The 20,703-nt window shown below is 47.6% G+C and overlaps 1 protein-coding gene across 6 annotated transcripts in view; it reads right to left on the bottom strand.

Moving 5' to 3' along the window:
* LOC135814634 (mucin-2-like) overlaps positions 1–20,703 on the bottom strand; it is a 74,912-nt gene that overhangs the window by 23,038 nt on the left and 31,171 nt on the right. For 4 of the 6 annotated variants that reach the window (XM_065327790.1, XM_065327786.1, XM_065327787.1 and 1 more), the window contains exons 35-44: positions 19,652–19,663; positions 18,461–18,736; positions 18,009–18,236; positions 17,165–17,176; positions 16,482–16,751; positions 15,543–15,587; positions 14,893–15,162; positions 13,840–13,884; positions 6,033–6,302; positions 2,979–3,206 (exon numbers count right to left, since the gene is read on the bottom strand). In XM_065327790.1, coding sequence (XP_065183862.1) covers positions 2,979–3,206; positions 6,033–6,302; positions 13,840–13,884; positions 14,893–15,162; positions 15,543–15,587; positions 16,482–16,751; positions 17,165–17,176; positions 18,009–18,236; positions 18,461–18,736; positions 19,652–19,663 — 1,656 coding nt within the window. The remainder of the gene's footprint in view (positions 1–2,978; positions 3,207–6,032; positions 6,303–13,839; positions 13,885–14,892; positions 15,163–15,542; positions 15,588–16,481; positions 16,752–17,164; positions 17,177–18,008; positions 18,237–18,460; positions 18,737–19,651; positions 19,664–20,703) is intronic. The other 2 variants (XM_065327788.1, XM_065327789.1) reach the window with 2 other exon arrangements.

Raw genomic sequence — 20,703 nt, 5'->3', positions numbered from 1 at the left:
ACGCTCACTTAGCCGATGGTTGTCAGGTAGAGCTGCATGGCACTCTTTCCACGGCAAATCGACCACATAGCGGGTGTTGGCAAACCGTATGCGCTGCTCAAACTGCTCGTACACGGACAGTTCCTTGGGAAGAATGCCGATCGACTCCAACGTCCAGAACTTCTCTAAGGTCGACGTGAGCTGGGGCGTGTTACTCGGTGTAGTACAGGTTAACACATGAAGATGCATGAGATTCACAGCTGCTGGTGATGGTAGCACTGACATTGGCATGGGCCCTGAGAGCACCCATCCCAGTCTAGTGCTGAGCGCAACAGGCCCGGCATCACCACGGACAACCTTGCCAGACACTACTTGCCAGTAGAAGTCCGCGCCAATCAGGATGTCAACTGTGGCATCACCTGCACAGTCGTCGGCAAGTTCAAGTCCTTTGAACTGAGGAAATGCTGCAGCAGCCTTGCTAGGGTACTGTGTTTGGACTGGTGGGCTGATGTGTGGCACGGAGAGCATTGGGACCGTGAGTTGGCCATCTCTGAGCTTCAGGCAGACCATCACCACGGCACGAACTTGGGGGCTTCCACCTGTGGACCCAAATGGTTGTACTACCACTGTCTCTTGGCACTTGGACTGCAGTTTCAATTGGGTGCAGATGTCTTCTCGAACAAATGACCGTTGACTGCCACTGTCAAGGATCACACGGGCAGTGATGCACTGCTTGGGCTTGTCCGGTCGACAGATAGTGGCCTTAGCAGTTTGCAGCAAGACAACCTGCGTACTATCTCCACAGAAGAGCGCAACATCATGCCTCTCATGGTTCTGTCTGGCACCGCTCATATCCCTCTGTGAGTCGCAGATGCTGGAGTGGTGCTTGCCCTCACAGAATGTACACCGTGCCTTCGAACTGCATGCACGTGATAAATGGTTTGGCTTAGCGCAATTAAAGCATCGACCCTTACTCTTTAGTAGCTCTTTCCGCCTGCCGGTATCTGTGATGACGTGACAGTTGTTCATGGTGTGATCCTGATTGCAGTATGCACACCGTCCTGGTGTTGCTGCAGTAAACAAGGCCGAAGCAGTGGCTGTACTCTCCGATGGACTGCCATGTGTGAACGATGCCGACACTGCTTTCTCCTCCGGACCCTTGTTCGGGAATTTCTCCAGCTGCACACGCTCACGAGCGCGGAGCTCACCATGGATATGGTGCAACAGAATGTCTAACTCCCAGTTCTCCTCCTCGACTTCACGGCTAATAATCAGGCGGAGCTCGTCAGGCAGTCGGCTCATCAGCACTGGTGCGAGCAAGGCTCCGTATGCCTCTGACTTCACGCCCAGAGACCGGAGACTGCGGATGTTCGACTCAAAAGTATCGTATAAACGACGCAGGCGGCGGAGATCGGTTGTACGTACCGGATCCACGTGTAGGAGCAGCTCCATGTGCTTCCTCACGATCCTCTTGGTGTTGCCGAAGCGCGTTGTCAAGATATCCACTGCCTCCTCATAATTGGCGGATGTCAGTGCCAGCCCGCCTATCGACTCGGCAGCCTCGCCACGCACCAACGAGCGGAGATAGTTGAATTTCTCCACCTTAGCCAAGCCGGACTGACTGTGTACTGCGGCCGAGAAGGAATCCCAGAAAGTGGGCCACTGCATAATGTCACCACTAAATTGCGGCAACTCCAGTTTCGGGAGCCTGGTTGTACACAATTGTCCCGGAGTGCTGATCAGTGGTGTACTCGTATTGCTCTGAACCTGATCTGAGACACTGAGCTGAGAAGGGCTGGGGGCTACAACCACACCAGATTTCTGCTGCAAGAAATAATCCACTTGTCGGATCACGAGCTTTATGTCCGCCAAGAACGAATCTACTGTGTCCACTTCTGTCTCTATCTCAGACTCCTCCACCAAATCCAGAATCTGCTCGTCCAGTGTCGCAATTATGGAAACTTTCGCCTTCAGCGTATCCACAAATTGCTGAAGTTCCACGATGGGTTCAGACCCTGCCAGTGTCGATGACTCAGATTTCATTTTTCCAAGGGTTGATAATGCCAGGGTGTTCGTCTTTGTTGCGGACGCTCGGTGGCCACCGCGTTTCCGCTTCAGACGACTCAGCGAAGCGACCTCGCTGACAGGACCAGCGCTGGCATTGGGGTCTGTCATTGTCGCGAATTATAAACTGATTGATGTCCGCGACTACAACCAGCGGCAAAACGACTCGACGGCTCGAAGCACCATGTTTGATATGTCAGAATATTCGTCCGAAGACGATCGACCCACGACCATAGAAGACTGTATTAGAATATAATTTATTACTACGACATTGTCACAATGTGGTGACAGGAAACACAACAACTGGACTCTCCAGTCAAAGGGAAAAGAACCAGGCCAAAACCGTTTGGCTGCACCCACAAATAAAAGGGATAAAGGACGCGCAAATATGAATGCTCGAAAAGACGCAAACAATCACAATCCGGAGTGGAATAATTACAACTCGTCACATATCTGACATTATATCCCTATTACTGTACATGTGTATTGTTATACAGTCCATTCAAAAAAAGACGGACGTCTAGCTTTTGGTCATAAATGGGTCAAACTTGGATTTTTTTTAGAACTTTTCAAGTTGGCAATCCCCTGCTATGGAATGCTCTTTCCATTATGTTTACGAAATCTATTTCTCAAAAACCAAACTGTAACAAGAAAAGAATTTCGGTCACAATTTTGCCCCAAAAGCACAGAATTGAGAGTATGATAAAACCACCAAAAAGGGGAGCTTGCCAGAGCCAGAGCCCATCTTTTTATGAATGGACTGTAGGCAACAATTCGTCACACTGGTCCGTACAATGACAGTCTGGCTGGAATTTTTCGTATGCAATTCACAGTTTGAATCTTCAGCTCAATCTGGAACGGATCTTTTGATTCACAGTTTGACTGTTCAGCTTATTCTGGAAGCGGGATTCTTTCAAGCTTGGGCAAACACTTACCTCTGACAATGACAATGTACCGTCCAATCACACGTCCATCATCCGTCTCCACGGTAACCGTATGAGTTCCAACTGACAGTGAGCTGGTATCCAGTGTATACTGTCTTGTTGATGCTGGCAATCTTGTAATTTCTCCATCCACATTGCTGCGGATCACCCATCCACTCTGACCAGGGAACGATGGCTGGAATTGAATTACACCATTCTGGGGAAACGGCGCTGGTTGGGCTATCAGCCATAGGAAACAGAGCAAGTACAGGAGAATGTGGAGATTTCACGTCACAAACATACTCGTGTCCTTCACAAGCGTCAGGCGAAATAGCACGTCATCGTACATTTGAGATCAGCGGGAAGAAGATGACGACGTCCACTAATTTAGTATCTGTGCACACGAATCTGCTGTGTGTGTGACTCTGTGTGTCAGCTATGATATCATCTTCTGTGGTTCCATGCCTAGCATGTACGTCTGAACCATCCTGCAAAGTTTGAATGACGTAGGTTGAGCGATGGCTCCGCGAAATATACTTTTTGAAATTCTCTTCATAGTATATCTTCCACCATTGAAATTTCGAATTTCTTCAAAAAAAGTGCTGAGAGGGGTGGCTTGCAACCTCGATATGGCTTGTTCCAGGCATGCTTTGGAGCCATCTTCTGTTGAAGTAGTGGCGGGGATCTGCCCTGCAACTGCTACAACAAAAAATGATTCGATCTGAGAAAGGGTGAGACCGCGAATCTCGGTTGAATATTGAGTATTTCAAGCCTTTTCACGACGAAGATGGAGTTCTTTTTGGAGATGGACGTCGCGGCAAAGGACATGGTGTCCGACGTGTGGCGTCTGGTGAAGCCAGGGATCATTTGTCCAGTCAGGTCGGCAGCCTAACCGTCGGTAAGCTTGTGTTTGGATCCCGTTCTGCTCGATGTGGTAGATCACAAACAATTTGATATCGCACAAATTGATCTCAGCATCGTGCGTACGGTATTTTATATTCAGAAAATCCCAAAGTGTCTCTGTGTGGCCGTCCTATGCCACGAGGAACTCCAATCAGGCTCCTATGTCCTCTGCCTTCATGATTGAATGTCCACTTTGTTTGAACAACGAACACAACAATCGAGGACGGCTTTGCAATGAATAATACAGCTATACTGGAGCTGAAAAAAAGAAGAAAAAAACGTGCTCAGGATGAGACTCGAGTACACGCATACTCTCCAGGTGAAACGCAAATTTTTGTGAAAAATGCGTGACGCCGACTGACCAGTAATTTCGCCTGACGGTCTCGTCCTTGATCTGTATCCCCTTGACAATCGGCTATTCTCATCAGGGAGTTGTCGGGTTGGTGGTCTTCTTCCTGTACCACTTTTTCAACAGTACGATTTTCTCCCTTATCAAAGGGTAGACCTGTAGAGGCCCGTATGTTGGAGACCGCCCTCCTCCAGCCATCTCTCCACTTAAGGGGCACCGACGATACAATTCTAATTTAGGTGAATGGCTCAGACACTCTCCGTGGATTTATCGCCCACTGCAGTCGCTAGCACACTAACATCAAGGTCACCATGGTTACATGTCAAAGCAGCGAAAATAGAGCTGTCCCATAATTTTTGGCATTCGCTTTGAGGCTACCCATGATAGCACCATCACACACACCACCTGTACAGAAAGCCTTGTGACGGTGGCCTCAACATGGACTTTTACTCCCAGGTGCCTTGCTCCCGTCAAGTATGCGGTCGGTAAGCAGCACTTCGCCCGAGCTTAAATAATCCTGACGCGAACAAGCCAGTGAGAGTCTCCGTGTGACGAAGCAACTGCTGCGAAGCAACAACTACCCGGAGGCAATCATTGAATACATTGATAAGAAAAGTTCCCACACCGCCCATAGATGTGATCCATACAGGAAAAAAGGATGCTACTACACCAAAGCTACACTATCATTCAGAGGGCATTCAGTGCAAGGCAAAGCATTTAGTCGAGCGCTTAGGGTTACAGGTTAATGTCGTGTCTAACACACTCCTAGCCTCAAGGACACCCTCGTAAAGTCAGCTTTGATGAGAAAGAAGTGCAGCGGCATAAGAACGAGTCGGAGAGGCGTCAGGAGCAGCAGAGGTGAGAAAGACCGCTCAACCCCTGCATGCATCTCATGATCATCTCGTTCGCCAAGCTGCATGGCCGCTCAACCCCAAGGACGCCCTCGTAAAGTCAGCTTTGATGAGAAAGAAGTGCAGCGGCATAAGAACGAGTCGGAGAGGCGTCAGGAGCAGCAGAGGTGAGGGAGACCGCTCAACCCCTGCATGCATCTCATGTTCATCTCGTTCGCCAAGCTGCATGTGTGATTCCCCCGCTATCATCTTTAGATGAAGTGTGCACTGTGTCGGACGAGGCATGTCAGTGAGATCTTCAGGACCGCAAGAGACAGATTCGAGGTGCCCCTTTCCAGGCTTTTGATGCTGTACTATCCTTTCCACTATCAGCAATGATTAACGCATGTGTGTGTGTGTGCATGCACTATGTACGTAGTAACTGAAGCAGCAGCACCATCAACAACAACAACAACAACAATAACAACAACAGCAGCAGCAGCAGCAGCAGCAGCAGTAGTGGCAACAGTGCTGACAGCATGGGACAGGTGTCATATCAGTTAACCCTTTGAGACCCCAACGATCGAGTTTGATCGTTTGGTATACAGTGACACTAAAATAATTATATCCCTGGTGTTCCTTCACCGATTTTCATAAACAAAGTATCTACGTTTCGAGAAGACCCTTGGCTATCACGTCGAAGTTAGAGATACGAGCGAAAGTGCATGTTTATTTGAAGGTGAGTAAATTGTCGTACTTTCAGTGGGGTCTCAAAGGGTTAAACAGTAGAGCCCTTTACTAATACACCGATGTCAGTCTTGCTTCACTATTATGGTAGTAGAATGGCGGCATAATGAAATAGAAAGAGGTTTGCAGCAAAGCATAGTGAACTATGGATTTATCATTCTGGCAACGAAGAGAAGATGTCAGTCAGAGATGAACTGATAAGAGCTCAATTCAACAACTATAGAACCGTCTACATACCTTGTGGAATGTTGAATGAAATAGTTGAGCCAATACCGGAGACTAGGTTGGGAGATTGGATTGATCTTGATCTCAGACCCAGACGATAATTCTCCCCAGGTACAACAGAAATGGTTTGTTGACGGCTGTCGCTGGGTCGATATCTTCCCACAACTTCTTCATCCCCGTTTGGCAAGATCCTCACAACTTCGTATTGGTAGTTAGGAGTGGCAGCAGGGAGTGTGAATTGAAGCTGACCTGGACTCGGGATGGTTGGGGGTCTTGGCCAAGCTGAAATGATCGAGCAAAGCAAGAAAAACATGTTTTAGATCTTTCACACAATGTTGTGTGGTTTTCAAATCCCCTGACATGTTGTGCTTCAAGTCTAACCACCATAAATATTTAGTTGTCTGATCTTAAGAGCTCGAGGAGAAGAAATAGAGAAAAATTGACCAAGGGCGTCAAACACAGTACGACCATGGTTGTACCACTTTTCGCCCAGGATGGTTTGCCTAATTCATCCAAAAATAGCAATACCGTACTTCCCTGTAGTGATAGTGACTGCGTTGTTCTTACACCACCTAGCTGTCATATGTTGCATTCTACACATCACTGCATGTGTCGTACTCACACCTTTATGATGTGCTACATTCACACTGCTGTATGTTATAGTCTCTTGTCATTCCAGTAATCATTACATTCTGGCCAGCTCACTACACTGGCGCAGTGAACAGCTCAAGCAACTTGACGCTATGGCAAAGGGACGACCTCCGAAAGAATTTTCTCCTGGCTATGGTGGAGATACGGGCGCAGACTTCAATCTCTGGCTAGAAGATGTCGATGATTATATGAAGATCTGCCAAGTGACGGACCCAGGAGAAAAGAAGTGCCTTTTCTTGAATCTCGCCGGTCTCAATGTCAGGAGGATCGTCAAAGGTTTAGTCGTTCCCGTTCCAGACGATGCAACTGACGATAACCCGGGAGACACTTACAAAGCCCTCACTGAGTCACTTCGTTGCCATTTTCGACCGTCCATCAATGCGACGTCAGAGCGGCACAAGTTTCGTCAGATTAGGCAGCTGCCGGACGAATCGGTTTCAACCTTCATGAGTCGGCTGAGAGAGAAAGTGGAACTGTGTAGTTTCGCATCGACAGATGTTGACACGGTAGTCAATACTCAAGTCCGCGACCAGTTAATTGCTGGATTGAGGTCGCAAGACTCGAGGCGCGAACTATTGAAGGAGCCTAAGCTGACTTTGGCGGACGCTCTCTCGAAGGCAGTTGCTATGGAAGCATCACTTTTGGACTCCAACTTGTACAACAGTGAACCAGGACCTAGTGTAGCAGCATGTGTGAAGCCAGAGACCACAGCGGCTGTGTCAGGCAGTGAACCCAAGCACCAGCTCAAGAGGAAAATGACGAAAGGTCCTGGCTGCAAGTACTGTGGTCGAATGCATGCCAATGGAAAGCAGTTCTGCCCAGCAGCACATGTCCGTTGCAACAGCTGCAGGAAAGTTGGCCATTTCGAAGCGGTTTGTCTCTCACGCAAGCCTAACAAAGCCAATGCAGTAGATGCGGAGGAAGACAGTGACACTGCACAAGTGGTGTATGATTCTATTTTCGCGTGCAGCGATAAGGCAGCCAGAGGCCAGTTCACCATGACACTGATGGTGAATGGCAAGCCATGTGAGGGATTGTTTGACACCGGAGCAACACGCACCATTCTCACGGATGATGTGGTGCAGCCTACCCGCTCAAGTGACCGCATACTTCGAGCATACAACGGTGGCGAAGTGAAGACTCTTGGTATGGCGGACGTCGATATTGCTGTAGGAGACAACACCATTCTCTGTGAATGTTTCGTTGTACCGGCTGGCAAGCGTTCTGTATTGTTTGGACAAGATGTCATCTCACAATTGGAACTGCTTGTGAATGCACACATGGCGGATACAGCACGTCTTGTTGAAACTGCTCCAGTTTCTATCACTGTGGACAAGAGCGCTAGACCGGTAGCCCAACCAGCTCGCCGCCCTCCATTTAGCGCCAAAGCCGACATAGAAAAGGAGTTGGCACGCCTGGTTAAGGCTGACATCATTGAGCCCGTGAAGGAGGCATCGCCTTGGGTCTCGCCTGTTGTGCCTGTCCGTAAGTCTAACGGTACACTCCGGTTATGTGTGGATTATAGACAGCTGAATAAGTCCATCATTAGAGAACGCCATTCTCTCCCAACAGTAGACGAAATAACCAGCGAGTTAGCAGGAGCACAAGTATTCTCAGTGTTGGATGCCGAATCGGGATTCCACCAGCTGTTACTGGAGGAAGAATCACGATCGTTTACAACGTTTGCTTCACACTGTGGATCGTATCGATTCAAGAGACTGCCGTTTGGTATTTCATGCGCCCCCGAAATCTTTCAGCGAGTGGTGTCGGATATTCTAGTTGGCCTGCCGGGTGTTGTTGTCTACATAGATGACATATTGATTTTCGGAAGGAATCAAGTTGAGCATGATGCTCGCCTGGCGAGTGTCTTGGAACGCCTGAAGGCAGCAAACCTCAAGCTGAACTGGGCCAAGTGTCACATCGGCAAAGACCAGGTCAAGTACCTGGGCCACACGTTGACCAGAGATGGAGTTCAGCCGGACAGCAGCAAGCTAAGCGCTATCGCCGACATGGCTGCCCCAAAGACTGTAGCGGATGCACACCGCTTCTTGGGTATGGTCACATACTTAGGAAAGTTTGTTCCTCGCCTGACTGAAGCCACAGAGCCGTTACGCCAGCTGATGAAGCGTGAACCATTCACTGTGAACGATGATCTTCTCAAAGCGTTCTCCACAGCTAAGCAAGCTGTAGTCTCTTCATTGCAAACACTTGCATATTTCCAGCCGGATGTAAACGTACCGACAGCAATCAGCTCCGATGCCTCACCTTCTGGTCTGGGAGCTATTCTGTGGCAGCAAAGCAAGGCTGGACAATGGCTGCCCATTACATGCGCCAGCCGCACGCTCACGGACACAGAGTCCCGATATTCGCAGATGGAGCGCGAGATGCTCGGCATAGTGTTTGCACTGACCCGTTTTCGCCAGTATGTTCTGGGTCGTCATGTACAGGTGTACACTGATCACAAACCTCTCATACCGATTGTGCAGAAGGCATTTGACGATGTGCCGCCTCGATTGCAGCGCTGGTTAGTCGCGCTCATGCCGTACGATTACTCCCTCAAGCATGTTCCAGGGAAGGAGCTCTTCTGTACTGATGCACTTTCCAGAGCCCCGGTAGCGTCTACTGATGCTTCTCCAGCCGAATCGCGTTCTCTCCATGAGTATGTCGGCCTAGTTTTGGAAGCCGCTCCAGTAGGCATTGCAGACATTCGTTGTGCTGCACAAGATGATCCAGTAGTGAGCAAAGTGATTCAACGCGTACTGTATGATTCGTGGCTTGACATTTTGCCACCGGAGCACCCCTACTATCTCGTCCGTGATCAGCTGACAGTGGTAGATGGCATCTTAATGTTCGGTGGCAGATTCGTTATTCCTGAAGGTTTACGAACAGCGATCATGACCCTAGCACACGAAGGACATCCTGGACAAGAGGCCTTCCAAGACACCCTGCGCCAGAGAGTCTGGTGGCCAGGAATGACTAAGGATGCAAGCACATACGTGGAACGCTGCTCTGAATGCTGGAGGAGACGTACCAATAATGCGCAAGAGCTCCAACCGACTGAGGTTGTTGGCGTCTGGAGAAAGCTGGCAGTGGACATCGTATCCATTGAGGGGTACTCGATTCTCTCCATAGTCGATTATGGCTCCAGGTACCCTATTCTGAAGATAATGCGCTCGACAACCTCAGCTTCCGTCATCAATGAACTTGATGAGGTATTCTCTGCATTTGGTCTTCCCGAGACTTTAGTTTCGGACAACGGCCCTCAGTTTGTCTCTGGGGAGATGTCTTCATTTCTCAGCCGGCTTACAATTACACATGTACGATCCAGCCCAAGGTATGCCCGCTCGAATGGCATGGTGGAGCGTCTGCATCGAGTGTTAAGAGAGCATGTCTGAGAATACCAAAGTATGTGTGCAAGTGGATCTCTCCGATTTCGCTCAAAATTTGAAGGTAGGTTCCCTTTGGGGTGTGGATCGATCGTGCAAAGCCCTTGAAAAAGTTTCTGAAGGGAACCTTGAAATTTGGATACCCCTCAGAAATGGCCGAAATATCACATTATTTATGGGTCTAGAAACGAGTCACGCCACAGCGTATACGAACAAGCTATGAACAAAACTCCATCAAGCCAACATTGCCTCACCTTAGAAGAGTTCCTGGAGCGGTACCGCTTAGCCACGCCAGGATCCCAGAAGACGAGGTCCATCACCCCCTGACGCCACAAATGATCGTCTTGAAAATAGCCAATTTACAAGCGCTGGCAAAACAGCCAGCTACTTCCTCAATCGGCCAGAACTATACACCGGCAGATAGTAGAACACCTCTTCTAGCGCTGAGGACATGTCCCCCATCTTCCTTTTGAGGTTTTCTTGAAATAAACCTTTTTGAATTTTTCCACTCGATCATGCTGAAATACGGCCAAAGTCATACCTGCGCAGGAAAGCTCGCCCCTCCGCGACGTCTCCTCAGCAATTTCTACTCCAACACTACTCCCAAGGCCGCAGAACAAAGTGTATTGTTGGCTCTGACAAGGAAAAGCAGCGGTGATCACTTGTCACTCCAAACGACAAGCTTCTCCTTGCGCCACCAATAATTTTTTGTGCGACTGTTGATGCAAAAGTGACTGAAAGCATGAGCGCAGTTCAAAGAATTTCACTACAAGAGGCACGGTGAAATCACGTGCCTTGTGACGCAAGAATTCCAAGTCCCGTGGATCATGTCTCACGAGATTTCAGAGTCACCTTCGTCATGTGCGCTTGTTACTCGCCTTGAACGCCCGTTGGTCTGGAAGTGATCACACTTGTGTTGTTACTGCGCTCAAGAACACGATGACCGTGTTGTAGGCCTACGAATTGGGACTTTCCCTGACCATGTAAGTCGAAGACCAGTGAAATGATGATGAAATCATATTCTTTATGACGTAAGAAATCTCTCATGCAGTTCACGCGACAAGTTCGTGCAGCCAGTGCTGCTCGCGTGCCAGTCAACACAAAGCGACCGAGCTTGCAGCTTTTGTCGAGCATCGACATGAAAACAAGGGACTTTTACCGTTGGACTATGTTCGGATTTCAGGAGGTAAGTGTGAAAGATGAATAACTCTCCATGCTGTACGTGGGGCATATTTCAACGGCTTGCTGCCATTGCAACACTCCTAGGACAGTTTGTGAGGGTTCTCAGTAGATCAAGCAGGAAATACAGTTCATCTTACCTCGCGGCCATAATGGTCTGTTCCGAGTAGCGTTCCAGTCACGTTCGCGATCGATGGCCGCGTGTCGTGATATGGAAGCGTCATCCTACGTCACAGAGCACGCGATCTCATCGTGCATCTTGCAATAAAATTCAAAAACTGCGCTCAGGCCTTCAGTCACTTTTGCATCAACGGTCGCAAAAAATATTATTGGTGGCGCAAGGAGAAGCTTGTCGTTTGGAGTGACAAGTGATCACCGCTGCTTTTCCTTGTCAGAGCCAACAATACACTTTGTTCTGCGGCCTTGGGAGTAGTGTTGGAGTAGAAATTGCTGAGGAGACGTCGCGGAGGGGCGAGCTTTCCTGCGCAGGTATGACTTTGGCCGTATTTCAGCATGGTCGAGTGGAAAAATTCAAAAAAGTTTATTTCAAGAAAACCCCAAAAGGAAGATGGGGGACATGTCCTCAGCGCTAGAAGAGGTGTTCTACTATCTGCCGGTGTATAGTTCTGGCCAATTGAGGACGTAGCTGGCTGTTTTGCCAGCGCTTGTAAATTGGCTATTTTCAAGACGATCATTTGTGGCGTCAGGGGGTGATGGACCTCGTCTTCTGGGATCCTGGCGTGGCTAAGCGGTACCGCTCCAGGAACTCTTCTAAGGTGAGGCAATGTTGGCTTGATGGAGTTTTGTTCATAGCTTGTTCGTATACGCTGTGGCGTGACTCGTTTCTAGACCCATAAATAATGTGATATTTCGGCCATTTCTGAGGGGTATCCAAATTTCAAGGTTCCCTTCAGAAACGTTTTCAAGGGCTTTGCACGATCGATCCACACCCCAAAGGGAACATACCTGCAAATTTTGAGCGAAATCGGAGAGATCCACTTGCACACATACTTTGGTATTCTCAGACATGCTCTCTTAAGGGAGAGACTGTCTGCTCTTAAGCCACATCTCCCTTTCCAGAGGCGTCTTAACCAAGTGTTGTTTGACATTCGATGTTCGAGGCATAGAATGCTCGGTACATCACCAAGTGAAGCTTTGTTCTCTCGACCACTGCGTACAAGAGTCCCGGCACAACTCCACCCCACCGTTGTGAATCCCCAGCACCAGCTGAAAGCAAAAGCTGAAATGTCTGCACAACACGACTCCCGACGTGGCGTGAGAATGCTTTCTGAGCTTCGGCCCGGCACAAAAGTCACTGTGCAGGACGGGTACTGCGACAAGTCTCAGTCATGGACCGTGGTGAACCAGTTCGGCCGTCAGGTAGGAGTGACCGATGGCTCTCGCTACCTACTGAGGAATAGGCAGCATGTACGAGAGTTTGTTTCACCGCATCGCCCGGACGATTCTCCACCCATGTCGTCAGCGAACCCGTCTTTCAGCCGTCATGAGGTGGACCTTGAGCGAGCGCCAGCACAGGCGGCTCCTCGGATCGGTCAGCCTTCAGTGCCAGAACCAGATAGAACTGGAACTGGACAGTCTGCTCGGATTGGTCAGTCTACAGTGCCAGGTGCTGTTTCGGCATGTCTACCGTCTGTGGATCTGCCTCCGGGCTCGCCATGCCATAACATGCCACTCTCTCAACCTTCATCTGCACGTGAAAGCCAGCCTGCTTCGAAGGAACACACTCCAGCTGCTTCCGGCAAGCGCTCATTCGTCGATGGTTCAGTCACTCGCTCCGGACGGCATATCAAATTTACTGAGAAGGCACGGCTCTACGCAGACAGTTTATCCTAAAAGATTATTGCAACAATGCATCATACTCACTCTGAAAGTTCAACTTGACAACTTTTTGTGTTTTTTGAAGTTGAGTTCCTATCTCCCTCCATTGGGTGCTTTGAAATTCAAAACTTCATATTGTGTTCTCTCTTCTTCTTCTTTTTTTTTTAATTCCTTCTATTGCTTTCCCCGGCACCAGCTTTTTGTTTGGGAGAAGGAGTGATGTAGTGATAGTGACTGCGTTGTTCTTACACCACCTAGCTGTCATATGTTGCATTCTACACATCACTGCATGTGTCGTACTCACACCTTCATGATGTGCTACATTCACACTGCTGTATGTTATAGTCTCTTGTCATTCCAGTAATCATTACATTCTGGCCAGCTCACTACATTCCCCACTTAGAAGCGAAAATCTGCTGCAAAACAGATTTTTTTGCTGTGTAAACAAGTGCGGGTAGAAGCACATGCGCTTATATGCGCGATAAGGGTCTGTCTGTGTCCTAGTCAATGGTGTTATCACTATGCTTAATGGTATATTGAGCTCTCGGATGTTTCAACAATAGTGTTCACATAATAATTATAAGCATACGCGCTTATAATTGGGGGGGGGGGGGCACTTATGTCAGGACATAAGCATATGTGCTATTATGTACGGAAATACGGTATAAAAAGCGCTAAACGCGTGTGTTGGCCAAAAAATCCGATCTTTCCCCTGTTGACAATGAAAACATGCCCATATCCTCCATGTTTGTTCCTATGGTTACCTGGAGCTGTAGGACGTTCTGGAGTAGGAGCAGGAGTTGGTCGTACTGTATTGACAGAAAGAATCAAAACCCAGAGGAAAACAATATTACAACACGTGCACAGTACATCATGCCACCCTCTACTTCCACGTATACATTCAAGTTCTCCTCTTCCCCCTTCTCCTCTCTTTCTTCTTTTGGTCTCTCTCATAGAGGGGGAGGACACCCAGTGTGTTTGGGACTCTTTACCCTTCAGCGAAGACTGTATTGTAATTTAATTACTCAAACCCTGGTGCAGTGATCCAACACGAAAACGCCATACAGATATTGGGAACACAACTAAGAAACGCAACGAATGAAGCCGGTAAACGCCAAGGCAATCAGACCACAACTGTCACTGAGCGGTGCAAGAAGATAACCACCATTCTGAAAACAAACTCTCCAACAAATCATCGCTCTCCGCAGCAAAACGTGCCCGTGCTCATGAATGCATATGGTTTGCGGCGTACACACTAAATCAGCGTGTACGTGTACTACAGGACCCTTTTGCAAGTTCCAAATTTCGCGACACTGCACCCTGTACGTTAAAATCGCCAAAAACGGGAGCTCGTGAGAGCCAGAGCCCATCTTTTTATGAACGGACTGTAGGCAACAATTCATCACACTGATCTGTGCAATGACAGTCTTGCTGGAATTTTCTGTTAAACAGTTTGTAATTCACAGTTAGACTATTCCACTTATTCTGGAATGGATCTTTAGATTCACAGTTGCAATCTTCAGCTTATTCTGGAGCAGCAGCAGAAGCCGCAGCAGCAGCAGCAGTGGCAACAGTGCTGATGGCATGGGACAGGTGTCATAGCAGTTAAACAGTAGAGCCCACAGTTACCAATACACCGATGATGTCAGTCTTGCTTCACTATTATGGTAGTAGAAGGGCGGCATAATGAAATAGAAAGCAGTTTGCACCAAAGTATAGTGAACTATGGATTTATCATTCTGGCACCGAAGAGAAGATGTCAGTCTGAGATGAACTGATAAGAACACAATTCAACAACTATAGAACAGTCTACATACCTTGAGGAATGTTGAATGAAATTGTTGAGCCAATACCGGAGACTTGGCTGGGAGATCGGATTGATCTTGATCTCAGACCCAGACGATAATTCTCTCCAGGCACAACACGAATGGTTTGTTGACGGCTGTCGCTGGGTCGATATCTTCCCACAACTTCTTCGTTTCCATTTGGCAAGATCCTCACAACTTCGTATAGGTAGTTAGGAGTGGCAGCAGGGAGTGTAAGTTGAACTCGATCTGGGTTCTGGATGGTTGGGGGTCTTGGCCAAGCTGAAAAGTAAATGAACATGTTTTACATCCGTCACACAATGTTGTATGGTTTTCAAATCCGCTGACATGTTGTGCTTCAAGTCTAACCACCATAAACATTTCGTTGTCTGATCTGAAGAGCTCGAGTTGAAGAAATAGAGAAAATTGGCCAGGGGCGTCACACACGGTACGACCATGGTCATACTACTTTTCGTCCCGGATTCATCCAAAAAAATAAAATAAAAGAGCGCTGAAACGCGTGTGTTGCCGGTCCACAAAAATCCGATTTCTTTCCCCAGGAAACACCCCAGACCCCGGCCGTGCCACTCCCCACTGTCCCGTTATGCCCCTGGTGACAATGAAGACATGCCTATATCCTCCATGTTTGTTCCTATGGTTACCTGGAGATGTAGGACGTGCTGGGGTAGGAGCAGGAGTTGGTTGTACTGCATTGACAGAAAGAATCAAAAACCCCAGAGGAGAACAATATTACAACACATACGTAGTACATCATGCAATCCTCTACTTCCACGTATGCAGATAGCATAAACTTGAGCGCATGATGTGATGCGCCTAAGTAATAAGAATACTAGAATATTCGTTTGTTGAAGATTTGGTATTTGAGGGAGCATTCATTCATGAAAAATGGGTTCGTGTGCATCACTGAAAATAACCAGTCCCAATACCAGTTCAGTTAATACTGATCAAGTACCGCGAGAGCGCCCCACCTTGATTTTACAGCCAAGGGAAGGAAATCTCATGGCAGGGTGCTACTAAGTTTGTATGGTGTGAGAACCTTAGTGTACCAAGGTCACACTTGGCATGTTTTTGTGTGGAGCTCGCATCCGCTCGAAGGTAAACCGAATACAGATTGACTGCACAATGTGCCAATGTGTGTACACGGCTTGTGTTGTATGACCTACACACAGGACACCACCTCCACAAGACGGCCACGAAAGGATGAGATAGTGGGGCGCTCTCGCAGTACTTTACGGTAGATGGATATCATATTTGGCTAGTCCTCATCCACATGCGATGCACTTCATTAATTCAACTTGTGCATTGCCAGATGTCTGGATTGTCATAGCTTCCCCCGTCATTGCTGAAAACAGGTTCTAACTTTAGCAACACTCAAAGCAGTGTTCATACGTCTCCATCACCAACTGAGAAGGTTTCCACTGCACATCGATGTACCAGCTCTAGTATAATAGTCCGAACCTTTGAGCTGGAAAGTTCCAAATCAAGTATTCTTGTAAGCTATTCGCATCATCCTAGCGAAAAGCAATGTCTCTCTCTTCCCCCGCGCCCCTGGTGATACGACTGCAGAACAGTTTACATACCTTCAGGAATGTTGAAAGAAACAGTTGAGCCAATACTGGAGACTTGGCTGGGAGACTGGGTTGATCTTGATCTCAGACCCAGACGATAATTCTCTCCAGGCACAACACGAATGGTTTGTTGACGGCTGTCTCCCGGTCGATATCTTCCCACAACTTCTTCGTTTCCATTTGGCAAGATCCTCACAACTTCATATAGGTAGTTAGGAGTGGCAGCAGGGAGTGTAAGTTGAACTCGATCTGGGCTCTGGAAGGTTGGGCGTCCTGGCCAAGCTGAAATGATCAAACAAAGCAAGACAACAGTGGTTGGTACATTTTGCTGCATTACGCCTCCAAGGTGCCTGTCATGCATAGAAAGTGAAAAGCAAGCTACCAAATTCTCTGTAAACTTTACTGGCAGTGACAAGCAAACCAGCTCAAGTGGGACGCCTGAAAGAGTTTCTCCCCCAATAGTCCAGCATCTTTTATGATGTTGACATGAGTTATAACAACTCATAATTGTAAGTGTGAGCATTGCTTGAGGCTGCACACATATTTACGCACTGGTACTGTTTTTAGGGGGGGGGGGGGGTGCTAACGTTGACAAGGAAGTATTTTACCAAATTACATCAGCTGCTCTTAGCTATTTATTAGGTCTTACATGTGCCGAGTGGCAACTTGGAATAACACATTCCTAGAATACTCACATGGCACTGGGACTAATCAGCAAGATGAATGATGGAGCAACATCCAGGTAGCATATGTACAAAAGGCACACACACACGCGCACACACACACACACACACACACACACACACACACACACACACACACACACACACACACACACACACACACACACACACATACATACACATACATAGACACACACACACACACACACACACACACACACACACACACACACACACGCAAACAACATTGCAAAAGAGGGAAAATATCCACGCAGGAGAGAATGATCTATGCTGTGAAGCTGTGGCCTCAGAAGAACCTGCTAGATTTACAAGCATCTGGGACAAAGTGACAAAGGGGACTACAAAGAGAGATATGGTTCCTACATTATATCCCTATTACTGGACATGTGTATTGTAATACAGTCCATTCAAAAAAAGACGGACATCTAGCTTTTGGTCATAAATGGGTCAAACTTTGATTTTTTTTTTAGAACTTTTCAAGTTGGCAATCCCCTGCTATGGAATGCTCTTTCCATTATGTTTACGAAATCTCTTTCTCAAAAACCATACTGTAACAAGAAAAGAATTTCGATCATATTTTTGCCCCAAAAGCACAAAATTGAGAGTATGATCCAAAAAGGAGAGCTCGCCAGAGCCAGAGCCCATCTTTTTATGAATGGACTGTAGGCAACAATTCGTCACACTGGTCCGTACAATGACAGTCTGGCTGGAATTTTTCGTATGCAATTCACAGTTTGAATCTTCAGCTCAATCTGGAACGGATCTTTTGATTCACAGTTTGACTGTTCAGCTTATTCTGGAAGCGGGATTCTTTCAAGCTTGGGCAAACACTTACCTCTGACAATGACAATGTATCGTCCAATCACACGTCCATCATCCGTCTCCACGGTAACTGTATGAGTTCCAACTGACAGTGAGCTGGTATCCAGTGTATACTGTCTTGTTGATGCTGGCAATCTTGTAATTTCTCCATCAACATTGCTGCGAATCACCCATCCACTCTGACCAGGGAACGATGGCTGGAATTGAATGACACCATTCTGGGGAAACGGCACTGGTTGGGCTATCAGCCATAGGAAACAGAGCAAGTACAGGGAAATGAGAGGTTGTACATAGCTTCACTATAATAGTAGACGGAGAATGGCAGCATAATCAATTGGATAGCGGAATCACAGGGAAGCACAGGGAATTGTGGATCTATCATTCGGACACTGAAGAGTTGTCAGTTAGAACTTGTCTCATAAGTACAAGAGACCAATAAATATAGAACAGTCAACATCGTAGTACCTTGAGGAATCTGGAATGTAATAATTGAGCGAATATCGGAGACTTGGCTGGGAGACAAGGTTGATCTTGATCTCAGACCCAGACGATAATTCTCTCCAGGTAGTACAGGCATGATGATTTGCTCACGGCTGTCGATCGGTCGATATCTTCCCACAACTTCTTCATCTCCGTTTGGTAAGATCCTCACAACTTCGTAGTAGTAATTAGGAACGGCAGCGGGGAGTGTAAATTGAAGCTGACCTGGACTCTGACTGGTTGGTTGGTTGCTTGGCCAATCTAAAATGATCACACAAATCAAGAAAACAGTGGATGGTACATTTTGAGGCATACTACCTCAACCCCCCCCCCCCCCCCCGGAAAATGTTTTCAAACACTGGAGCCAATTACAAGCATTTCCAGGCATTTGGTGCCATTTCAGTGTAACTACAATGAAGGACTTTTTGATTCTGCAACAAGCCAAGAAGACGCTAGGATCAGGGACAATGATTCTTCATTATTCGCCACATTTGCACTGAGCTGCGATCATCGTGCTTTGTTGCAGTGTGCTCCAAAGTGGTGCGGCCCGCTCAACCGCTGATGTTGTTATAGATGTGCAAAAGTCTACTAGAGTAGAGATAGAGATAGAGAGAGAGAGAGAGAGAGAGAGAGAGAGAGAGAGAGAGAGAGAGAAGAGAGAGAGAGAGAGAGAGAGAGAGAGAGAGAGAGAGAGAGAGAGAGAGAGAGAGAGAGAGAGAGAAGAGAGAGACAGAGAGACAGAGAGACAGAGAGACGAGAGAGAGAGAGAGAGAGAAGAGAGAGAGAGAGAGAGAGAGAGAGAGAGAGAGAGAGAGAGAGAGAGAGAGAGAGAGAGAGAGAGAGAGAGAGAGAGAGAGAGAGAGAGAGAGAAGAGAGAGAGAGAGAGAGAGAGAGAGAGAGAGAGAGAGAGAGAGAGAGAGAGAGAGAGGAGAGAGAGTGAGGAGAGGAGAAGAGAGGAGAGGAGAAGAGAGGAGAGGAGAAGAGAGGAGAAGAGAGGAGAGGAGAAGAAGGAGAGAGAGGAGGAGGAGAGAGGAGAGAGGAGAGAGAAAGAGAGAGAAAAGAGAGGAAAGAGAGAGGAGAGGAGAGGGAGTTTAACCACAGTGCATTAGCCAGCAATGGGTAACGTGGCAAAACTAGCCAATGTAAATGGAAGACATTCCTTCGTAGATTACTCACATGGTGCTGAAACTGATCACCAAGGTGAATGTTGAGCCAGCACCAAGTAACGTATGTACAAAATACACAGTCACACACACGCACACACAGACACACACACAGACAAACATACACACATACACACACACACACACACACACACACACACACACCACACACACACACACACAGATGAACACAGATCTATATAAGACAGTGACATAACACTGATATATTTCCATATAAAGCATTGAAATCACGCACAACTACATACTGTATCCGGCTTATCAAAGCCACTCCTTACCCACTGAGTTCGATTCTTGGCTAGTTCGGAGGACGGTAGAAACTTTGAAACCAGGAGAGGTAATCGCCCATGGGCTGGGCGCCTTTTCTTATGAGAGAAAGTTGCCGAGAGCGCACTTTACCATCTTCCACAAACATATTCTCTTATATGCCACACTGTGATCTCACAGGAACCCATGGTCACATCCACACTACTGCACCTACACACCCTCTGCATGTCTGACAATGTTAGCACTTTCCTTGTCCCTGCTACTGGACATCGGAGTGTTTCATTTTTGCGCACGCGCAAAAATATGTTAACACAGAAGGCGCATGCTCTGTTCCCAACAAACTCTCACGCGCTCATTGTTCTCCGAAGTCCACTGTTCCTGATTTCAGTTCTTGCTTTGTCCGCATTGGCAGTGGATTTCTTTCTCAACCCACCCACTCACTCCACTATTGTCATCATCATGTTTCCTGTTCTAGTTCTCTCCTGTCGGTATCCATGATCATACCGGCCTACAATAACTACACCGATGCCGTCTACCGGCGAAACTCTGTAAATACAATGAGGGGAGTCAACCTTGCTTACCAGGCTCCTCATACGGCTCATTGCGCGAAATCACGCGACACCTGTACATTTTCGATCTGCGGGATGAAGATGACGACGTCCATGCATCAGGTATCAGGGGGTAGTAAGATACTGGTATATTACTACTCCACGCCTCAAATCGTGCTGTCAAGCGTATGCGGGGGAGTGTAGCATGCCATCCCTTACACTTTCCAGCTCA

Source organism: Sycon ciliatum, chromosome 4 (assembly GCF_964019385.1).
Source record: "Sycon ciliatum chromosome 4, ocSycCili1.1, whole genome shotgun sequence".
In the NCBI taxonomy this organism is placed as follows: Eukaryota; Metazoa; Porifera; class Calcarea; order Leucosolenida; family Sycettidae; genus Sycon; species Sycon ciliatum.
The sequence above is the reverse complement of the archived record's forward strand: the minus strand, read 5'-3'. Positions and strand labels throughout refer to the sequence as shown.